We start from the raw sequence: 22,128 nt of genomic DNA, 5'->3' as shown, positions 1-22,128 counted from the left end.
GTCCATGTTAGTGACGGGCGTGGCTTTGGTCAGAGACTCAAGGTGGGTGGGAGTGAAGTGTGGCTACATTAAAATCCTTTAACAAGTGCTTGAAAAAACTAAATCCTGCGAATTACCACGAGCCACAAATGCAAATGACAAATGATTTTCTTTTGTAGTTCATTGCTGACTTACTTGCCTCCTGCTGCAGTTTTCCTCCTATGCAGAGCTGGACACAGTGACTCTGGGGAGTCCTAATAAGTGCAGACTCAGTGGTCACTCCTACAAGTCCAAACAATGTGATTGGTTTCACCGAAGGACAGCCAGGATAGGCGTTGCCTTCAAAAACGCACTAAAAGTTATCAAAAAAACCACGGCGTACATCCAACTTTTACCATGCAATCGCACGTCTTTTTTAACCTTTTCGAGAGAGGCATTAACTGCCAAGTTGCCCTTCCTTCTGCAACATCCCAGCATGCACGCACGCAAGCACACATGTACACGTCTGACTTCTGCACATCTGTCATGTTGACACAGCTGTGGCTATGAAAGGGAGAAGCGAGCTCCAAGCAGTAGACGTGCTCTATTTTTCTTCACTCAACTTTACGAAAACACACTCCTCCATTTGATGCTAAAAGGTCTGAGAGGCAGCAGCAGCCATTAGCGGCAAGACGGGCTCAAAGATTAATGTGTGTAGAACGATTTGTGCCCTTTAAATCATTTTGGCCCTAATAAGGTGTACCGCAGGTCCATCTAAGGGTACTTTCACATACTTCCCAAAGACAACTGTACATTTGGATGTTTGGGCTGGACTCTCTCATGGTGATTTGCACCACATGTTGCCTCCATGATTTTTCTTACCTTATGGATGGACGTCTTCTCTCCCTTCTCAGGTCCCTCCTCGGAGTCGGAGCAGACGTAGGCGTCCGAGGGGTTAAGCAGGGGAGAGGGGCGTGGCCGGTGCAAGGGCTGGAAGGTGAGCTGGGTGGTGAGCAGGCTGCTGACAGCCCGCAGTGAGGTGCAGGTGTTGGAGGGCAGAGAGGGGTCAGCCAGCAGGTCTGTAATCAGTCCATGTGCTTCTCCCATCACTGCAATGTCCACCATGACACTGGTGCCTGATGACTGGAAAAGAGAAAAAAACACAATTGCATGTCAACAGCTACCATGGAGTCACCGTTTAGAGTGTACAGTATTATAAGATGCTCTGTGGAGGCCAGATAAGTTCATCCACACCAAACCTATTCAAACATGCCTTTTTGGCAGTGGTGAGAAGCAATGACCTATATTTACAAACACAATTTTAATATTTGTTCCATGAAATGGTATTAGTTTTTCTCAGTTGTTTTGGTACATTGAACAACTACTTGTTCAATCTTCACATCGTTGTGTGACTTGTACATATCAAAAAACAGTTTCACATTTTTTTGAACTGAGAACTGAATTATTATTATTATTTTTTTTAGCTTTTGACTGCTTGCACCAGTGTCGTGTGAGCCGGTGTTGTTTTGCGCAGACAAAAAGTGAAAAGTTCACAACCTTCTCTTGATTGAACAGCCGTAAGTGAGCTTGGGTCAGTCTTTGCTGTCGGTGAATCGATCCACCCGACTCAACGCTACTCGTTTTGCACAGACAATGTTATCAGATTTTTCTCGCCCTCAATGTCACGTTCCCTTTTACACCAGCTACTAGACAGCCAAGAAAAAAAGAAACAAACAAACAAACAAAAAAAGAGTGCGTTTATGCTGGCTTAAATATCCCGGGGCTGGCTTCAGCACAACATGTGTGTGTGAGTACTCTCCATTTAGCCCTAACATGTGGGAACATTTCACATTTTTTTTTCCTTACTCATATCTGATAGGTCGCTGTACATGTGAATGTTCCTTGCTGGTCTCCAGTTGTTGCCACTTTCGGCTTGTTCAGTACAAAATGCTTTGTGTTCATTTATGAGGTTACTCTTCATCCACAATTTATCTGCAACACCTCGATACCTTTCAGCTCACTCTCATGCATGCTGTCCACGCTCGATGTAAACAAGTGTCTCTTGGGCTATTTCGAAGCTGATTTAAGAGTTGCCGAAGGAGAATATGGCTTCCGCACAACATCTGCTTGAAAATAAAACATGACCCCTAGCGGGTCTCATATCTTCACACACTCTTACACGCATGAACCATCTGGATCATCTGCAAATAAATACAACAGAACCTTCCCAAAAGTGGCACAATTTGCAGTTCAACCAAAATGAGAAATACGGCTCATAATTCAAACAAAAACTACAAAAATTAACCATGATCGTATGAAATGTGAGCAAATCTTGCAATACGTTAGCTCAGTGCTCAGAACATTTAAAGGATATGAAGCCAATGCTGAAGGGAGGATATAGTGATCGTAACCATAGAACCATAAATGGAATTTACTGTGACAATAGGAGAAATACAAATACAGTTTCAAGACCAAGTTTATCCATCCATCCATCTACTGTAGTGCTTTTGACTCATTAGGGTCATGGGTTAACTGGAGCCTGGGTAGACCAGGGTTTCAAACTCATTTTTTTTACAATATATATACTGTATCACTTTAATGTTTGTAACAGGTTATGAACCACATCTGACTCACTCCGCAGTTTTCTGGAAAAACACTCACTTTCACTGTTGATGCCAAATATTTGGATTGACATGACAAATACTACTTCAAAACTGTTAAAGTATGAAATTTCAGGCTCAAAAAGAGTCAAGAAGGCCAGCAAGCCTGTTCACAAGTAACATACACAGTCACACATGGTGATTGCTGGCAGAAATAACAATATACAATAGAATGCATTTTTAAAGTAGAATAAAATATTTTTGTTATAACTACTGGGCGGGTGGGAACGGTGTGCGACTGGTTAGCACATCTGCCTCACAGTTCTGAGGACCTGGGTTCAAATCCGGCCTCACCCGTGTGGAGTTTGCATATTCTCCCCATGTCTGCGTGGGTTTTCTCCGGGTACACCGGTTTCCTCCCACATGCCCAAAACATGCATGGTGGGTTAATTGAATACTCTAAATTGCCCGTAGGTGTGACTATGAGTGCAAATGGTTGTTGATGTGCCCTGCAATTGGCTGGCAACCAGTTCAAGGTGTACCCCGCCTCTCGCCCAGAGTTAGGTGAGATAGCCGCCAGCACGCCCGCCGACCCTAGTGAGGATAAGCAGTATGGAAAATGAATGGATGGATGGATGGATAACTGCTGGGCAAACTTTTGTGTATTCTGAGCTGCAAAATGATTAATGCACAAGGGGGATATTTAGTTTTCTTGACATGTAACATTTAAACCGCAAACAAGTATCAATAAACACTTTTTTATGATCAGCTCACGGCCAAGTAAAACACAAGGTGACGCGTGAACATTCTGTTGGGATACGGCTGAGCGATGGCGGCCTGCACGATGAACCATTTTTCACTGGCCGTGTGAACTGGCTGTGTAAGAGCGCGTCAATAGGCATGTGGTGGATGAACGCCCAGATAAGGGCCCGCCCGTCATGCACAAAAGAGCCAGGGATAGTCAAAACAAATCAGCACTCACTTCTGAAACCTTGTTTGTGTGCACTCACAGCTTTTGTTCACTCGGCTCCGTACATTTACATCTTTGTGCAAACAGATCGGTGCTGAAGTAAACAATGGTGCAAATGACTTGTTAACATTCATGACGGTGCAGTTACGCGCGAGATAACATTCAACCTCTATACAATCACGTGATGCGATTGATATGCCCGCTGCATGCATCGGGCGGACATTCATGCATCCATTTTTCATGGAGCTTATCCTCATTAGAGTCGTGGGTGAGCTGGAGCCTGTCCCAGCTGACTTTGGGGCGAGAAGCGGCGTACACCTTGAACTGGTTGCTAACCAATCGCAGGGCATATATAGATAAATAAGCATTCATGCTCGCATTCACACCTCAAGATAATTTCGTCTTCAATTAACCTAAGAAACATGTTTTTGGAATGTGGGAGGAAGCCCATGAAAGTGCAGCGGAGGAGCCCGAATTGAAACCCTCCAACTCAGAACTGCGAGGAGGATGTGCTAACCAGTTGGCCACCGTACCGCCCACCAGCTAGACAGTTCAACTAAAAACTGAGAAAAACACGATTAAGGCATTTTGGTGAGTAAAAACCTTTGAAACTGACTTTGAAAACAGATGTCAGAAAGGAGGGATTTGAAAAGTTAAAACAAGCCCGAGTTAGTGTCCCCTCTAAAAGTATTGGAACAGTGAGGCCAATTAATGTATTCTTTAATGTAGACTGAAAATATTTGGTTTTCCATGAAAAGATGAAAATGAGACAAGGGCTTTTATTTTAGAAGTACATCTACTTCTGTTTGGCAATTTTGTTTTGGCTGGTTACACCCTTCAGCCTGCTCTTTCGAAGGCAAAATGCATGCTCTATAGGTTTTTAGTCTGGAGGTTGACTAAACCAGTCTATAACATTCCACTTTTTGCCTCTGATGAACTCCGTTGTTTCGACACTTTGTTTTGCGTCCTTATCGTGCTGCATCATCTGATCACACTGACTACAACAATGCAATCACTAGTTGCAACAAAAAAGATGATTAATTATTTGGCGCATGAGGTGCATCTCTGTGTTTTCTTTGCCATTAACTCACATTAAGTTAATTTAGTATGAGTATTTTTTGTCATCCTTGCCTCTGATTATGTTTAATGATGATTAGTAATGGAATACACAAAAGGAGATCACATACTTTCTATTTTTTGCTCTGCTCCTAATTGTGCACTTTCAACCTCTTGGCTCCTTCATTTAAACAGGCCATCCTTGGAGTCTGCAGTAAAAGGACAGTGATTTGTGGGGTTGTTGAAATTGTGCAATAGTGAGAAAATAATGTGTCCCAGGAGGGAAGTAAATGCTGGGACAAATGGCCTCAGGGGCCTACTGGAAAGAAAGCAAGGTGTTTGATCTTTCAAGTAAACACATTTAAATCCTATAAGCAACTCTGAGTCCTCACAAGGACTGAGCTATGCATGCTACAATCATTTTTGGTCACACTTGTAATCTTACAGAAATGTAGGACGACATTGATCAAGAAACTGGGCAATAGAATAATAACAATAACAAGCCCTTACATTTTGTGTTTTGTTTTCCCCCTTTCAGGGGCATATAATGCATATAATGCCCCTGAAAGTGTTGAATCATAGCAGAGGACTAACACAAAACTCCCTCTGGATTCTCCTCGTTCCCAGCCAGACTCCTCGAGCCAAAACTACACCCAGCACTCAACTTCCCAAACAACCCCCCAAGCCCAACTCCCTTTACGAGATCTTTAGAAGCAAGCAAATTACTCAAACTCTGCTGAACCCGGTTCCTCTGCTGCAGGATGGCCACAACATCTTGTTATTGCATGTTTTATTCAAGCAAAGGGTGTGTAAGGGGACATAGGGGCATGTGGGGCAATCAAAATAAAATCAATATTATATAAAGTAAGTCACAGTTATTCCAAGAGAGGCGTGTTTTTCATGTGGCATATTTTAGTGGATTTGACAGCTTTTGGGCACTACTACTTAGTTATCTTATCCGAAATAAAGTACTTTCGTTGCGGTATTTGTAGCACTGAATTGGAATACGGTAAACTACCTCTGCATTGTAGGGTCCCTTATAATCCTCCTTGCATGCTTTGCCAGGGCCTACTTACAGAATGTCAATTTTGCAGTACTAATCATAATTCAGTCTAGTCAACATATAGCCCTGAATAAAAGAAAAACAAAGTCAAATATACGCACATAAATTAAAACAGGAGCTGGAAGAGCTGTGGATTAAAGATGTGGATCTCCATCATTGAAGCCAATGCGCTACGCATCTTATACGTTTAGGCTATGCATCACTCCTGATAAGTTTCAATAGTTTGCAAAGGCAAAAGCATTAGTTACATCCTTAGAAAGAGACAAGGTTGTTTTAATTAGAATGCCCTAAGCCCCCTTCCCCCTGGCGTTTGTTTCCCTCCGGGCATTCAGGCGCCCTCCCACATTCCAACAACATCAGTGAAGACTGAATTATCCATAGGTGTGTATGTGAGTGTGAATCTTTTTGTTTTGATCAATATGTGCCCCGCGACTGACCTTTCATACAAAATACATAATGAATTGACTATGAATGAACTGACTTTTCACACGTCTATTACAGTATTAAATAACATATGAACAATTACGCGGTACAACATGGTATACGAGTAACATAAGCAATGGATTTGGCTGACAATGCAGAAGGCATGTTACTGTATTTGAAATGTTAATACAGTAGATCCTAGAAATAAGATACTTCAGTTTTGCGTTTTCTTACAGATTGATTTCATTAGAAGGCCAGCATGAAGTGATTTTCTTTTTTTGGGTGATGTTTGGATTGTCTACAATCTTACAATATAGACCTTTTTCCATATGTACTGTTACTTCAATGTCAATTCCAAAGCTAAAGCATCCACTATGAGCTTTGGCTCGAGAGGGTAAAATAAAACATGCGGTTTGGAAAATGAGGCTGCTAATGTGCAACGTGCTGGCGAATACGACAGGGTGCAAATCAATCAAGCCCTCGTGTTAGCAGCTAAAGAGGTGAGTGTGTGATGCAGGCATGCACCGAGGTGTCATGGCACAGTGAAACTCGCAGCAGAGCCAAGGGAAAATAGCCTGCAGATGGAGACGCTTGCCAACAAGAACATCAACTTCTCACACATTTTGTCACTCAATGGACGCTTGCAGAATTCCACTGATGGATACAAGCTTTGCAAAATGACCAATCGCTAAGAGGATGCATCAGTCAAACAAGGCCAGACGGAGAGATCAGACTGTCAGGCTGATGTGTATTACCACGCTGACAGTTTGAGCAGGAAATTAGACGTACATTGATTGATTACAATTCCTAGCAGAGTTATGATCACACGTCATTAAATAATAATTAATGTCGCCGTCCCACAACAACTTTGCGGGATTTATTATTGCTATCTAATCTCACGCTGTCGACACCTTCTCTATTCATTTTGTGAGCCTGTCCTGCTGATAGCAGCGCCAAGGATGCACGCACCCACGCACACGCACGCACGCCCACACACACACACACACACACCCACGCGCACACACACACAGAGCTATGTGCCGTGCCAACATCCAAGGGCATTGTTTGTTCTCCATGTCATTCACAGTGGTGCCCTGTGGCTCAGTGGCAGCTCAATACATCAATGATGCCCAAACATAGAGTAAGTACTGTCAAAATTGTGTGTGTGGATATTTGTTCTCCAAGAGCTTGTGTCTCGCTGCAGTTTACTGCCCTTTAATAACCCCAAAGTGACCAAATCAAAATCACAGCACTTTGTCGTTCAAGCCAAAACAATGAAAGAAGGACTCTGCCGGACGTTTTACCATGATGTCGCTTGTTCATCCGGGTGGCGAAAGCTGAAGCGTTCTCTGGTAACACCACAAGTAAACAAACCCTTCTTTGTTGTTGACCAAGACAGAATGTTTGAGAGACTTGAACAGCATTTTCTTCCTGATGTCAGGCTAGTGAACCAATTCATTGTCACTGAGCGACGGAAAACTACAACTGCGATAATCCATCCATTCATTTACTCCACCGCTTATCCTCCCTAGGGTCACAGGTATGCTGGAGCCTATCCTAGCTAACTCCGGGCGAGAGGCGGGGTACACCCTGAAGTGGTCCCCAGCCAGTCACAGGGCACATATAAACAAACAACCATTTGGACACACAGTCACACCTACGGGCTATTTCGAGTCTTCAGTTAACCTAACATGCTTGTTTTTGGGATGTGGGAGGAAACTGGAGTACCCGGAGAAAGCACAGGCACAGGCACAGGGAGAACATGCAAACTCCACGGATGCGAGGCCGGATTTGAACCCCGGTCCTCAGAACTGTGAGGCAGATGTGCCAACCAGTTGCGCACCGTGGTGCCACCATTCATAATATATATTAATGATAAAGCGGTACAGAAAATGGATGGATGGATGGATATTTGGAGTGTACCTGAAACTGCTACTTTTTGCTGACGACCCAAGCATCTTTTGTTCATGCGATGAGCTTGCACAATTGCAGAAAACTACTGACAAGAATTTGAACATGCTCAAGGTGTGGTTTGGTTATAAAAAAAAAAATGTCGCTAAATGTGAAGAAAACAAAATTTCTCTTGTTCGGAAATTACACTATGGATGCACAGATAGATAAATACAAATAAATGGGGTTAAAATTGAAAGGGTGCGGGATAACAAACGGGAAACCAGATATTAAGCATCTTCAATGGAATGTCGCAAAAAGCATTGCCATCATTAGTAACGCTAAAAAAGAGACTACACTATTAACAACTACACACTCTTTACTGTTCCCTAATTTTAGCATATTGACAATATTGTGTTGAGATCTGGGGAAACAACTACAATAATTAATTGCAGTCAATAATCACCCTCCAAAAAAGAGCCATAAGGACCAGTCAAAAGGTTTGGGTATCTGGAACACACCAATTCTCTCTTTTCAAGATCGAATCAATATTAAAACTCACACATATATTATACTATACTATTATATTGCACATATTAAACAGCACAAATAATGCATAAGGCCCAAAACAACATTCAAAATCTGTTCTGGAATAGGCAAGGTCATTACCCTTTGAGGGGTCAACACAACTTGAAAATATTACACGTATGCAAAACATGGATAGGTTTTTGTGGTGTGAAACGGAGGAGCAGTATGAGTGAGGAATGCAAGCAATGTCCAAACATAAACCTCTTTAGAATCAGAATGTATACAAATATGTTGCACGTAGGGTACGGGGGAAAGGGAGGACAGATGCACAGTATGTATATGAATGATTGTGTACATAGGGATGTAGGTACAAGTGTTTATAAGAGATACTGTATTTTTGGGGGGCGGGATATATGTGTTGTATGTACAGTATGTTGTATTTAGTTGTCACTTCACCGCACTTCTTGATGTATCATGTATTTTAGGTCATGGTGAAGGGGTAGGCTCTACATAAGTTTAACTTCTTCCTACTCCGTTTTAGACTAGCAGTGGCTAGACATGGCGGATTTCAGGACTAAGTCTAATTTTTAAAGATAAATAATTACTGCAATAGCAAATGCAAGACTTCTTAAGGATCTGAGGACACCTTGACACTTACCAGTTATCAATGTTGTTTCGAAATTGCCTATTGCTCTCGAATGGCAATAGTTTGACCCTGGAATGAAGAATTTGTTTTTCTCATTGGGAAAATGCTTTCCAAATCTGATGCTGACCAGCCTGTGTTCAACTTTTCAATTGTTATTTTTTTTTTTTTTGGGGGGGGGGGGGTGGATTGGTATTCCTCATTAAATTATGCATGTGCGGCAATCCAGACATTGAGGAGAAAATGCAGTAAAACATCCACTTTCTGAGCCGCTTCTCCTCACTAGAGTCACGGGTAACCCGGAGCTGATCCCAGCTGGCTTTGGGCGAGAGGCGGGATGCGCCCTGGACTAGTTGCCAGCCAATTGCAATAATTATAGTCTAATCGAATCTGATTTCATAAAAAAAAACGTGGGCTACGTTTAAGCTAGATGTTGCCCGAATATCATTTCTATTTAACACAGGAAATCCCATTTAACTTGTGTCAATGCTTACATCAATGCCAAATCTCTGCTAATGGCACAACAAACTCAACCTCATCTGGAATGAGTTTTTTACCTTATGTCCCAGGGTTAATGTTTGATTTGGCATTATATTTGCCGTCCTTTTCGGCTATACAGATCGTCTTCAGACTTCATTCATTGATTTTGCAGATGAGAAATGTTTCAAGCTTGGCAAAGGTCTGTGGTTCTGTGTGTGCGCTGTTTGTGTATTCGTGTGTGTCTCTGTGAGAGACTTCTTCTGCGTTGGCAAACCCACCTGTGATCCTCGGGAGCCTCTTTTGTGTTCCCAGTCTGAGCGGGCTAGCATCTGCGAGACAACAAAGACAGACCTATTGTCAAACCAATGAAAAGCTACAACATAATGGACACAGCTCACAAGTGCCACAACCACACCTCGGTACATACGTCTACTTGATTCCATTACCTCAGAAGACATTTATTAAACTTTTTACCTTTGCAAAGATGGTAAAGCTTTGTTTTGTCAGAGAGGTATTCATTTATCTATATTCTGAGTGTTGTGGATTATTAATTTCAGATTGTACAACATTTTGGTCCATGTACTGGAGTAAAATGAGTTCATCAAAATATTGGAAACCGCAGGAGTTTGCATGTTCTCCCCGTGCCTGCGTGGGTTTTCTCCGGGTACTCCGGTTTCCTCCCACATCCCAAAAACATGCATGCTGGGTTAATTGAAGACTCTAAATTGCCCGTAGGTGTGAATGTGAGTGCGGATGGTTGTTTGTTTGTATGTGCCCTGTGATTGGCTGGCGACCAGTTGAGGGTGTACCCCGCCTCCTGCCCGATGATAGCTGGGATAGGCTCCAGCACTCCCGCGACCCTTGTGAGGAGAAGCGGCACAGAAAATGGATGGATGGATGGAAACCGCACGCATTACACAACGATACACAACAGCAATCACATTGCAATCGTATTGTTCAATGTTTTACCTCTCTTACAATGTCAATCAAAATGACAATATATTTGATACAGCTCTGTTTTGTTTTTACATTTTTTTTTTAAAATCTTCATCACATTATTGTGTGCATTTGCGAAACAATGGAGAAGCCACGGGATTGGTAATTCGTAAATGCAAAAATGAATTTGTATCCGTTTTTCCCCCCACTTTCCACTAAGCGCAGACATCTAATGCAATTTCACAGTCAGGTTTGGTTTACTTTCGTTCCTACTGGCTGCCTAAGGGTCTGGTGGAGGCGTAGGATCTGATTACCAGCTACTGTGTCCTCCTAGGCGCTTGCAAACCCCTTTTTTTCCCACTTTCTCCAGAGTCACTGCATGCATTCGAGCACTAATGCGTGTTACAGAATTTCTGGACAGCCAAGTCACGACTAAAAACTCTTTGGATGTGTGTCAGTTCTCTGTCAAAAGACGCCTTGACAAACCTGACATGTCACTGTGACACATCACTGTGGCGCACACACCAAAGGCAAGCGTCTCAGTATCAGCGCCAAATGGATAATTCAGGTGTAATAGAATGTATCACTGGGGCTTATTGAGTTGTGTCATGCTGTGGGGCAAAACATGGGCAAAACTGAGGATTGGCCTTCAAGCAGCTTTCAATGACGCCGATGTGATTTGTAGGGTCCTGCAATGCTGCTTGACTCTAAATAAGACATAAGCAGGATTGTTGTTCTTATGTACTTGGATATAAGCATGATTTAAAACAAACAAACAAAAAAAAAACCAACTAACAATAGGCCCTTTTCCCTCCTGGATAAAAATAATGAGACAAAAAAAAAAAATGCAAATAAAATATGTACTTCGCATTGTGAGAAATAGTGCAGTGTGAATAAAAATTACAGCAATTGCTGTAAACAGTAAATAAAATAATACATTTAAATTAGAAAATTAATTACCTTGACCTTATTCAATGTTAGAAACTTACTATAGTGTAAATAAAAAATAAATGAATATTGTGTTTAGTCTAATCAAATTTCCCCTCAACGATTTTGAATTACAAATGTCTATAATAAATTTAGGCGGCACGGTGGCCGACTGGTTAGAGCGTCAGCCTCACAGTTCTGAGGTGCGGGGTTCAATCCCCGGCCCCGCCTGTGTGGAGTTTGCATGTTCTCCCCGTGCCTGCGTGGGTTTTCTCAGGGCACTCCGGTTTCCTCCCACATCCCAAAAACATGCATGCATTGGAGACTCTAAATTGCCCGTAGGTGTGAATGTGAGTGCGAATGGTTGTTTGTTTGTATGTGCCCTGTGATTGGCTGGCAACCACTTCAGGGTGTACCCCGCCTCCTGCCCGATGATAGCTGGGATAGGCTCCAGCACGCCCGCGACCCTAGTGAGGAGAAGCGGCTCAGAAAATGGATGGATGGATGGATATAATAAATTGAAAAAACAAAATGTTGATTGAATTAAAATAATGATTAGCAAATTAGCATTTGTAATTAATTTCCCCCTCAAATATATATATTTTTATTGTATTACTAAATAAAAAAAACAGAAATAAAAATAGATTGTCAATTCAATTTCAAAACATTTGTCTCTCGGGTCAATTCGAGGCACAAAGAGCAGCTAGGAGTAAAAACCTCTAGATCAAAATAATGCAGACGGAATTATATACAGGGGCTATTTCCCAAAGGTGCAAAATGCCACCTGCTAAGTGAGTAAAACTCTTTAAGGGTTATTTTGACATCTCAGCCTGAGATTACCTGTACCCATTGTCTTATTCACAGTTTTGACGTTTACGTAAGTGGAAAATTCAACAAAACCAAAAACTACTAACGAGGTGTTTGTTGTTTCAGCCCCCATTTTGCGTTGTGTGCGTTTTTAGAATCAATTAACATATTAGTATGTACTGTCTATATGTTTTGAAAGCTCCACTTGCACAAATGTTGCATGCATCAAAACAACCATGCCAGAGAGGCTATACTAGAAGTTCAAGGCAGCAGCTAATCCACATGTTAAAAGGCTCATTTATTAGATTTACTGTAAATGGGTGCCAATTAACCGCTTCATTAAAGCTTTGACAACAGCACGGGTGCTGGCGGAGGGCTCAGCCAATGGTGAACCTGTGCGGTGCCTTATGAGTGTTTCCATGTGCACACATAAACTGTCTTACGCAAGCAAGCTCACCTTTCATGTGTGCACACTGAAACTGAGAAATGTGAAAAGTGCAAGATAGATATTGGTGACTGAGTGAACTTTCCAGGCCCAATCAGACTGTGGTTTTGGTCTGAACAGCTAATACATATGGATGAGTTACTACTATACATGCAACAATACAGTGTTTAATGGTTTGCTTTGTTTGCACCACCGGAACATTATGGCCAACGTGGGGTTAGCGTCCGCTCAATGACGGTATGACTGTGAATGATTCTCTGTCTCTATACGTGTCCTGTGACTGACTGGTGACCAGTCCAGGGTGGAGTCTGCATGATATAGAAAATGGATGGATGTTATGGAAATCAATCTGCACAGATTTATAACACTTAATGTAGGTTAAGTCGGACCACGTATTAATGAACAAAGCTTTTCAAATAGCCTAAAATACATTAGCTTTCATCCATTCATCAAATTAGATCCTGGTTGTCCTCATTAGGGTTATGGGTATACTGGAGCCTATCGCAGCTTACTTACCGGCGAGAGGCGGGCTACACCCTAGTCTGGTCACTAATTGCAGGGTACATACTTAGAAACAACCATTCACACATATGAACAATTTGCAGTCTTCACTGAATCTAACATGCACCTTTTTCAAATGTGGGCGTAAATCGGAGTATCCGGGGAGTAATGCAAGCATGGGAAGAATAATGCAAACAGCGCACAGAAAGGCCGGCGAGCCAAACCCAAAACCTAAGAGCTCAGCTTATTAACCACTTTGAAGCCAGGGACGAAACACCAGAAATTCCTGAACATGACACGCAAACTAATACTGTTCCATTCCAGTCCTGCAGGTGTCAATACTATGCCGCACAGCCAAAGAAGTAAAATGTTCAAGCTTCAAGCTTGTTTTCTTGAAGCTCCAGTTCACCAACAGATACAAATAACAGCTTTGTCAAAGTTATGCCACTTATTTTACCCTCTGCTACACTGTAAAAAATGATTTTGGGGAGTGGTAAATAGAATCCATGAAAATCATCATTACTAGGTAGGTAAAGTACCGTAAAAAAATGGCTAAACTGTACCAACACTACCTATGTGACAACAGTAAAAAGTGTTACCAAGAAACGTAGAGTAAGATCCACCTAAAAGCCATTGGTACTGCAATATACATCACGTGATGCATTCATGCCACACTAATTCGCTGCCGTGTCATCGGCTCATCAGCACAAAATGCCATTGCCCATCGGTGATAACTGATCACTCTCATTGGTTGTTAGCTAGCGAATCAGCACAAAAGCAAACACAACAACAAAGACAAATGCGCTGTATGGTAAAATAAGCATAGCTAAACGCTGATCATTACATAGATTTGTTCCTGCTTGTATTAGCAGGCTATATGTGCATTTCATTTCATAAAACCGTGTCTGGGTATTGTATGGAAAACAATGATTTCTCGGCCATGCACACTAAAATGTGGAAAATATTGGTGTAGGCATCGCACTGATTGGCCAGTTGAGTCAATTGGCACTACACTTGCTTTGGAAGACTTGATACTGCCAAAATAGGCAGACCTGCATTAGTGAAATAAATATACTAAGCGAGAACACAAAGTATACTAGCCCCAACCTCAACTCAAGCGCTGTGGTTGAAATGTAAACAGAAATGTGTGGTAAGCTATAACCTAAATCTTTTATCGCTATTGAACGAAGGTATTCTTCACCCAAACGATGTGGTTTAAATTGACCTAATTAAAGTGGCTGCAAATTGTTACCCCACATGTATTGGGTAAATTCTATAGGTTGTTTTTGGACAGTGTAGCTCCATTGAGCTTCCCTCTCGCTCTGCATAAAGCAGGGCCATCCATGGCGTTGCATCATACATGGGTTTACAAGCGACTGCAACCGAGCCCTCGGAAGAACCAATGATGGGTGTCTCTGAAAACGGAAGAGCACCTTTCAATTGTGATGCACCCGATGAATGACGATTCACCGTACTGACATGACTTAGAGGGGCAATCGAGAAATAGACAGTGAAGAAATGTCTGCAGTCTATTTGGGTTGTCTGTTAAGACGTTAAAGCAATAACATTATTCTGCGAGATAAATCATAGAGGGCAAATGAAGGATTTATTGCACTCTTTACAGTCAACCTTTACGGCTTATAGCTACCCAAATGGCAGATGACAATAACGTCCAACATATATGTGTAGTGTTAATTGTAGCCGCTTTTCCATTAAAGACAGAAAAACCCACAAATAACTTGAAACCGACAAAACTAATATGCACTGCAAATTAACTAACGCAAATCATACATTGCTTTTGATTTGTGGTCGAACTTAATTCGTTTAAAAGCCTACACGTGACCTGGATTAAAAAAAAAAAAAATTAACATTTGTTTAGCCCAACTTGATATTTTACTGCACAACCTTTGGAGGGGGGATGTTTTGTTCTTAGTCATTCTTGGGTGTTTATATCAGTGTGTTTTGGGTCTTCATCGTGTCGGAGGACCCACGACCCGGCAGCCAGGACCAAGCTTTTTGACACTTGGCAGCGTATTTTGCTCATGAATGCCTTGATAGTCTTGAGATTTCATTGTACCCAACACAGATTCAAGTCAATCTGTGCAACGAAGGAGTTGGTGTTACTATTACAGTGCTTAAAATGAGAAAAAGACCTTAATGTGAATGCATGTCTCACTCAGAGGACCTCTGTCTTAATGAATACACTAAGTACTTGTAAAGTTCAGAGAACAATCTTTATGCTCGTTAAGAGCGAATGATAATGCGCTCGTGCAGCATCCATCCCCTCGTTCTCCTCACTTAGAATACTGTGCGGATGGCTTAATAAATGATTCCCTCAGGAACTCGATATGTGATACTGTTTATCCTTCGCTTGTTTGCTATCCACTGTTCCACACCGCCGACGTGTTTTTTACATTTTTTTAAATAACCTTATTGGCCGTCCGATATTTACAGTACTATGTCAAAAGATACGCGACAAGGCTAAAAATAAACTAGCTTTTGGAATCAAATATACTGTGCACGATTGGTGAGTAAATGTCTTTTGCTCGGCTAATTATGACATTAAAGCCGATCAATCGATCAGCATAAAATGCTAAATATCGGCCAATACCGATCAGGCCGATAAAATCTGTGTAAAGTCTAGTTTTCTTGTCATTTCCATCTTTGAGTTTGTCATTTGCAAGAATGCAATGAATAGAACATTGACAAGTGGACACACATACATACATATTATGTGACAAATGTTGCCCACTCGACATCCATTGCTGTCTATTAATCCGGAAAGGGGGTTCCTTCCATCTGCGGCCCCTTCTCGAGGTTTCTTATTTCTCCCAAAATGGGGTTTTGAGTTTTCTTTGCCCGATTGGGGGGTTTAGATCAGGGGATGTCATCCATCTTTGTCAACTGTGGGCCTGTGAGGCCCTTAGAGACTCTTTTAAAATTAAGGGCTATACAGTATATATCTAGCAGTGTCTCCAGATTACTACAGTTCAATTGAGGTGTTGTGTCACTGTCTCAAACAGATAAATAACAGGATGAACCATCATTTTCTTCAATTAAACCACAACAAATCTGAGATAATTGTTTTGGGCAATAAAGAAAAAAAGATTGCTGTTAGTAAATAACTGAAGTCACCCTCTTTAAAAACCAAAGGCCAAGTCCGAAACCTTGGTGTACTGATCGATTCCGACCTGACTTTCAACAGTCATATAAAATGACCAATTACTAAAACTGCCTTCTACCATCTGAAGAACATATTCAGAGTGAAGGCTTGCATGTGCCAAGCAAACCAGAAGAGGCTCATCCATGGACAGGGCAGGACACAGCAGGTCAGGCTGGGGGAGGCCACCTCATCCACACGCAGCATCAGCACTGGGGCGCCCCAAGGTTGTGTCCTCTCTCCGCTGCTCTTCTCTCTCTACACGAACGACTGCACCTCAGCGAACCCGACTGTCAAACTCCTGAAGTTTGCAGATGACACCACTGTCATCGGCCTCATCAAGGACGGTGACGAGTCTGCATATCGACAGGAAGCGGAGCGGCTGGAGCTGTGGTGCGGCCGACACAACCTGGAGCTGAACACGCTCAAGACTGTAGAGATGATCGTGGACTTCAGGAGGCATCCTTCGCCACAGCTGCCCCTCACGCTGTCCAGCTGCCTTGTGTCAACCGTCGAGACCTTCAAGTTCCTGGGAATTACAATCTCCCAGGACCTGAAGTGGGCGACCAACATCAACTCCGTCCTCAAAAAGGCCCAGCAGAGGATGTACTTCCTGCGGCTTCTGAGAAAGCACGGCCTGCCACCGGAGCTGCTGAGACAGTTCTACACAGCGGTCATCGAATCAGTCCTGTGTTCTTCCATCACAGTCTGGTTTGGTGCTGCTACAAAAAAGGACAAACTCCGACTGCAACGGACAATCAAAACTGCTGAAAGGATTGTCGGTACCCCCCTACCCACCCTTGAGGACTTGCACGCTGCCAGAACTAAGACAAGGGCGTGCAAAATCCTCTCGGACCCTCCCCACCCTGGTCACCAGCTCTTCCAGCTCCTTCCCTCAGGTAGGCGCTACCGATCAATGCAAACTAGAACTAGTAGACATTCCAACAGCTTCTTCCCTCTTGCAATCAACTTCTTGAACAGCTAACTTACAATTCCATTACAACAAGCTGGCAATTTTTGACGTGAGTTCGTTGTCACATTTCTGTATTATGTATTACTCGTGCACTCACTGTAGTTGTCTCGCCGTGCTGCACTATTTGCATATAGTGGCCACTCATGCCAGAGTAGTATCTGCTCCATTTGCACACTGATTGAGGAGTATCTGTAACATTTGCACAACCATTGTCCCAGATTATCGCACTACTCGTCACTTTAAACCGCATACACTCCTTGAAGTCTCAGTGCCCTTTGCACAATGGTCATTGCACCGGACTATTGCGATATTAGCCATTCGAACTGAGGACTCTGCATCTTTTTGCACAATTGTTGTTTGTTGTTGTTTTTTGTTAATGTCTTTATGTCTCCAAAGTGTTCTGTAAAGTGTTCTGTAAATTGACTGTCTGTTGTACTAGAGCGGCTCCAACTACCGGAGACAAATTCCTTGTGTGTTTTGGACATACTTGGCAAATAAAGATGATTCTGATGCTTTTATCTCAAGTAGACTTGACTATTGTAATGGTCTTCTGACTGGACTCCCCCAAAAGAGCTTTAAACAGCTGCAGCTCATTCAGAATGCCGCAGCTTGGGTTCTGACCAGAACAAAGAGGTCAGAGCATATTACTCCAATTCTAAAGTCTCTACACTGGCTCCCAGTCAGCTTTAGAATAGATTTTAAAGTTCTGCTGCTGGAATAAGTTGCCAACAGAAGTGACGTCAGCCCCAAGTGTGAATGTTTTTAAGTCCAGGTGGTGGTTCACTCCAGCCTATCACTCCATACAACCATATGGTCATGCCGGACAACATTATCAGTGCATCTTACTGCTTGGTCTAACTTATCATGTACTGCATATTCTTCTTCTTCTCTCAACTCTATTGTTTTTTGGAATTAGTGAAATAAGACAAAGAACTCCGACTGTACAATCTTGGAGGCATTTAAATTAAGAAGTTCCATTGTATATACTAGCAGTTGTCAGACTCTAGAATAGAACCCAAAATATGTGGCTAAATACACATGAACACAATTACATTTACAGCCCCAAGCAAGAGACTGAGTAGAATGAGCCACTGCAGGGGATGTGGCAGCTGTACATGAATAAAGATAGATACTCTATATCCAGAAGTAAATGTGAAATGCCGCAAGAATAGTCAGTAACAATGTATACTCTATATTGTGCTGTCGCAGTGAAAAGTTTTGGGTTCTGTGGCTTTTGGGTGAAATTTCAGGATGAATCTAAAATGCATTGTGACATTTACATATGAACTGAATTTGACCTTCTCTATGAACTGTCGAATGCACATGTCCAACGATTCATCGTTTCGGTACTTTTGGCACAACTTCTTGTTCTCTAACAATGAGCTGTACTGCAAAATTCACAACACGTCTTTGAGCCATGATTCGACCAATACATTTCCTGATTCAGTTAGAACTGGTGATTAAACAGTACTCTTCGTCATGGTGTCCACATTTTGACATGACACCATAATGCCTGTTCAACCTTTCCCCTCAGGCAGGAGGCTACAGTCCATTCGGACCAGAACCTCCCGCCAGGTAACAGCTTCTGTTCCTCGGCCATCATACTCATGAACACTAAATAAGCCGGTATCACCCATTCAAACGTGATGCTTATCGCACACTGTTTTTCCCCCCCTTCTTCTCAGTCTCTTTATATTAGAATTTGTATTTTTATTATGTTTATCATTACCATTTATATTTCACGTTGCACCAATGGAGCAAGAAAAATTCCTAGTTGTGAATGTACCTTTCACTGACAATGGCAACAAAACGATTCTGAATCTAATTCTGACGATGACGCCTAACAATTGATCACCAGTGCCTCGCCATTGCGAGGCTTCAAACAGGATGTTTTCAGAGAAAAATGACCACTGAGGTTAGAGAGTGTCATCAGCAGGTTTCAATTGAGGTACTGAAAAACTAAACAGATTGGTATTCAAATAACTAGCAGTTACATTGTTCACCGACAAAGGTCATAGGGAATTTTAGGTTGATTTTGAAATTACACTCAAACGTCAAACACCACTTACCTTTTTGTGAGTCGCCCAGTGTATAGTTGAGACAAGCAGCATTAATAGTTAGCCGTAACAACTATACCTGACTATAATATATGAACAGAATACTATACTGAAATAATTTATAGATGGATGTGAATGACAAACTGTACACCATACCTTTCAGCTGTCTTCATGTTGCTTGTATAATACATTTATAGACAGAGGTGTCACAAAAGGGATGGATGGACATTGAAAAAAATGTTTGACAGATTGAAAAAGGAATCAGAATCATCTTTATTTGCCAAGTATGTCCAAAAAACACACAAGGAATTTGCCTCCGGTAGCTGGAGCCGCTCTAGTACGACAACAGACAGAGAAGACTTTGGAGACAGAAAGACAGTCACTGAGCAATAAAGGGTTGCTAGTTATCTGGTAATGCTGGTCGAATTTTCTTTTCTCCAGATCTCCTCTCTGTCAGAGTGTTAAGAGGGCAGCAGAGTGGGTGTCAGCCATACCCTCTCCACCACCGTGGCCATGAGCCACAGCCCACAGCAGGCCTCCACAGCGCACAAACAAACTAGACGAAAATATTGTTGTTTGCCTTGCCCTCGCCAAAAACCAGCAAAGAACCACTTCCTACTGGGTGTGAAGTGTTGCGCTCTCGAGCCGCAGCCCCCATCGTCAGGCTCCACATTCGCACAGCCCAAGCCGAGAGGCCTTGGAACGAGCCAGGAAGACTGTCATCAACTCGCTGCGGAGTCATTTTTCAAGACTGTCTTGAAAATGAGCCGGAAACTGCCTCGTCCCAAATATAGCTCAGCGCCAGATACAGTATGCGCACGTGTTTCTTAATCATTCATTCACGATCAGCGCATGTGAATCTGTGGCCTAAATTGAGACTCCACTTGAGTATCGAGTGAGGACAATTAAAGAGAAGGGGGACAGAAAAGAAGGCGGCACGGTGGGCGACTGGTTAGCACATCTGGCTGACAGTTCTGAGGACCGGGGTTCAAATCCCGGTCCCGCCTGTGTGGAGTTTGCATGTTCTCCACGTGCCTGCGTGGGTTTTTGTCCGAGTACTCCGGTTTCCTCCCACATCCCAAAGGCATGCAGGGTAGGTTAATTGAAGACTCTAAATTGCCCGTAGGTGTGAATGTGAGTGCAAATGGTTGTGTGTTTCTATGTGCCCTGCGATTGGCTGGGGACCAGTTGAGGGTGTACCCCGCCTCTCGCCCGAAGATTGCCGGGATAGGCTCCAGCACGCCCGCGACCCTAGTGAGGACAAGCGGAACGGAAGATGAATGAATGAATGAGACAGAAAAGAGTGCTGAGTTTACAGTTGGGTTAAATAAGATCAGTGTGCAGGATTGAGTAGCTTTAAGCAGGGATTGTGTGTGCACCTCCGCACTGTCCAATTAAACTCGGTGCTCTCACCAAGTGTGGAAGCTCGACAAAGTCTCTCAAAGTTCATGCAAAAATCTACTTGCATAAGAGTACACCTCGCTGAACTTGTATTCAACCTTGCGAACCTCGAGGAGGCAGAATCTTCCCTTTCTTATTCCTCCTTTGTTCATCTATCAGCGCACTGTGTCGGAGATAAGCTGACGTCTGCAGCGCTTTCCTCTGACATCCCGCTCCACCACGAAAAACTAGGTCACATCCTGCAAAGTCTCTGACGATGAGATGAGCTCCTCGGATATTACAGCAGTTTAGCCATAAGTCATCCAGGCAACAATACAAGAGCCGACTTCTCATCTGTGTTGGGACCGTGGTAAATACTAGATGCATCATTATGACAGGTTCGCAGTACTTTGAAAAAACGTATCGGGAATTGCTGTGTGTCAATTTGTGTAATATAGTATAGCTTGCTTGTTTGTCGGTGACCAAACACTTATTTCCCACCATAATTTGCTCATAAATTCTTTCAAAATCAGACAGTGTGATTTTCTGGATTTCTTTTTTTCTCATTTTGTCTCTCATAGGTGAGGTACAGTATACCAATGATGAAAATGACAGGCCTCTCTCATCTTTTTAAGTGGGAGAACTTGCACAATTGGTGGCTGACTAAATACTTTTTTGCGCCACTGCATCATTACTTTAAACTATCAATCCATCCATTTTCTGTTGCGCTTGTCCTCATTAGGGTTGCGGGTGAGCTGGAGGCTATCCCAGCTGACTTGGTAAGGGGTTGATATAGGGGACATGTAGACAAACAACCATTCACACTCACATTCCCATTAATGGACAATTTATTCTTTAATTAACCTGAATTTATATATATATATATAAAATAAGCTTTCGACAGCCATATTGTAGAAATGAAGTTTTTGATGAATGCATCACATCTAGTCTGCTTGAATCATTTGAATATTGCTTATAATTTATTTTTACTCTATAAAATGGTTTAATAGTAAGTGTTACATTTTTTTTATGGGGAAAAAAACATTTGGACTCAAGGACTGTAATTTTCTAAGTCGATACGGTTAGTTCAATGTATTTTTATTTGATTGAAAATGGTGACGACAATTTAAAAAAAAAAATTCAACCAAAAAAATGACAAAAGAAAGAGATTTATATCGGCGTATGCGCCGACCCAGTACACAGGCTGTACTGAGTTCGGTGACGTACACGACAGTTTTGACACAGCAAGACAAAGTGTTAAATATAGAAAGGTTCCAGAACACACTCAGTTCAAGCTATCTCGCACTGCCAGGTCCAAGCGACTCCCTCGC

General features: G+C 42.4%; 1 protein-coding gene across 5 annotated transcripts in view; it reads right to left on the bottom strand.

Annotated features, from left to right (window-relative positions):
• Positions 1-22,128, bottom strand: part of LOC133478623 (cGMP-inhibited 3',5'-cyclic phosphodiesterase 3A-like) — an 85,633-nt gene that overhangs the window by 24,083 nt on the left and 39,422 nt on the right. For 4 of the 5 annotated variants that reach the window (XM_061774892.1, XM_061774890.1, XM_061774891.1 and 1 more), the window contains 2 exons: positions 9,890-9,940; positions 841-1,101 (listed from right to left, as the gene is read on the bottom strand). In XM_061774892.1, the coding sequence (XP_061630876.1) occupies positions 841-1,101; positions 9,890-9,940 (312 nt within the window). The remainder of the gene's footprint in view (positions 1-840; positions 1,102-9,889; positions 9,941-22,128) is intronic. The other variant, XM_061774893.1, reaches the window with a different exon arrangement.

Source organism: Phyllopteryx taeniolatus, chromosome 5 (assembly GCF_024500385.1).
Source record: "Phyllopteryx taeniolatus isolate TA_2022b chromosome 5, UOR_Ptae_1.2, whole genome shotgun sequence".
Classification (NCBI taxonomy): Eukaryota; Metazoa; Chordata; class Actinopteri; order Syngnathiformes; family Syngnathidae; genus Phyllopteryx; species Phyllopteryx taeniolatus.
The sequence above is the reverse complement of the archived record's forward strand: the minus strand, read 5'-3'. Positions and strand labels throughout refer to the sequence as shown.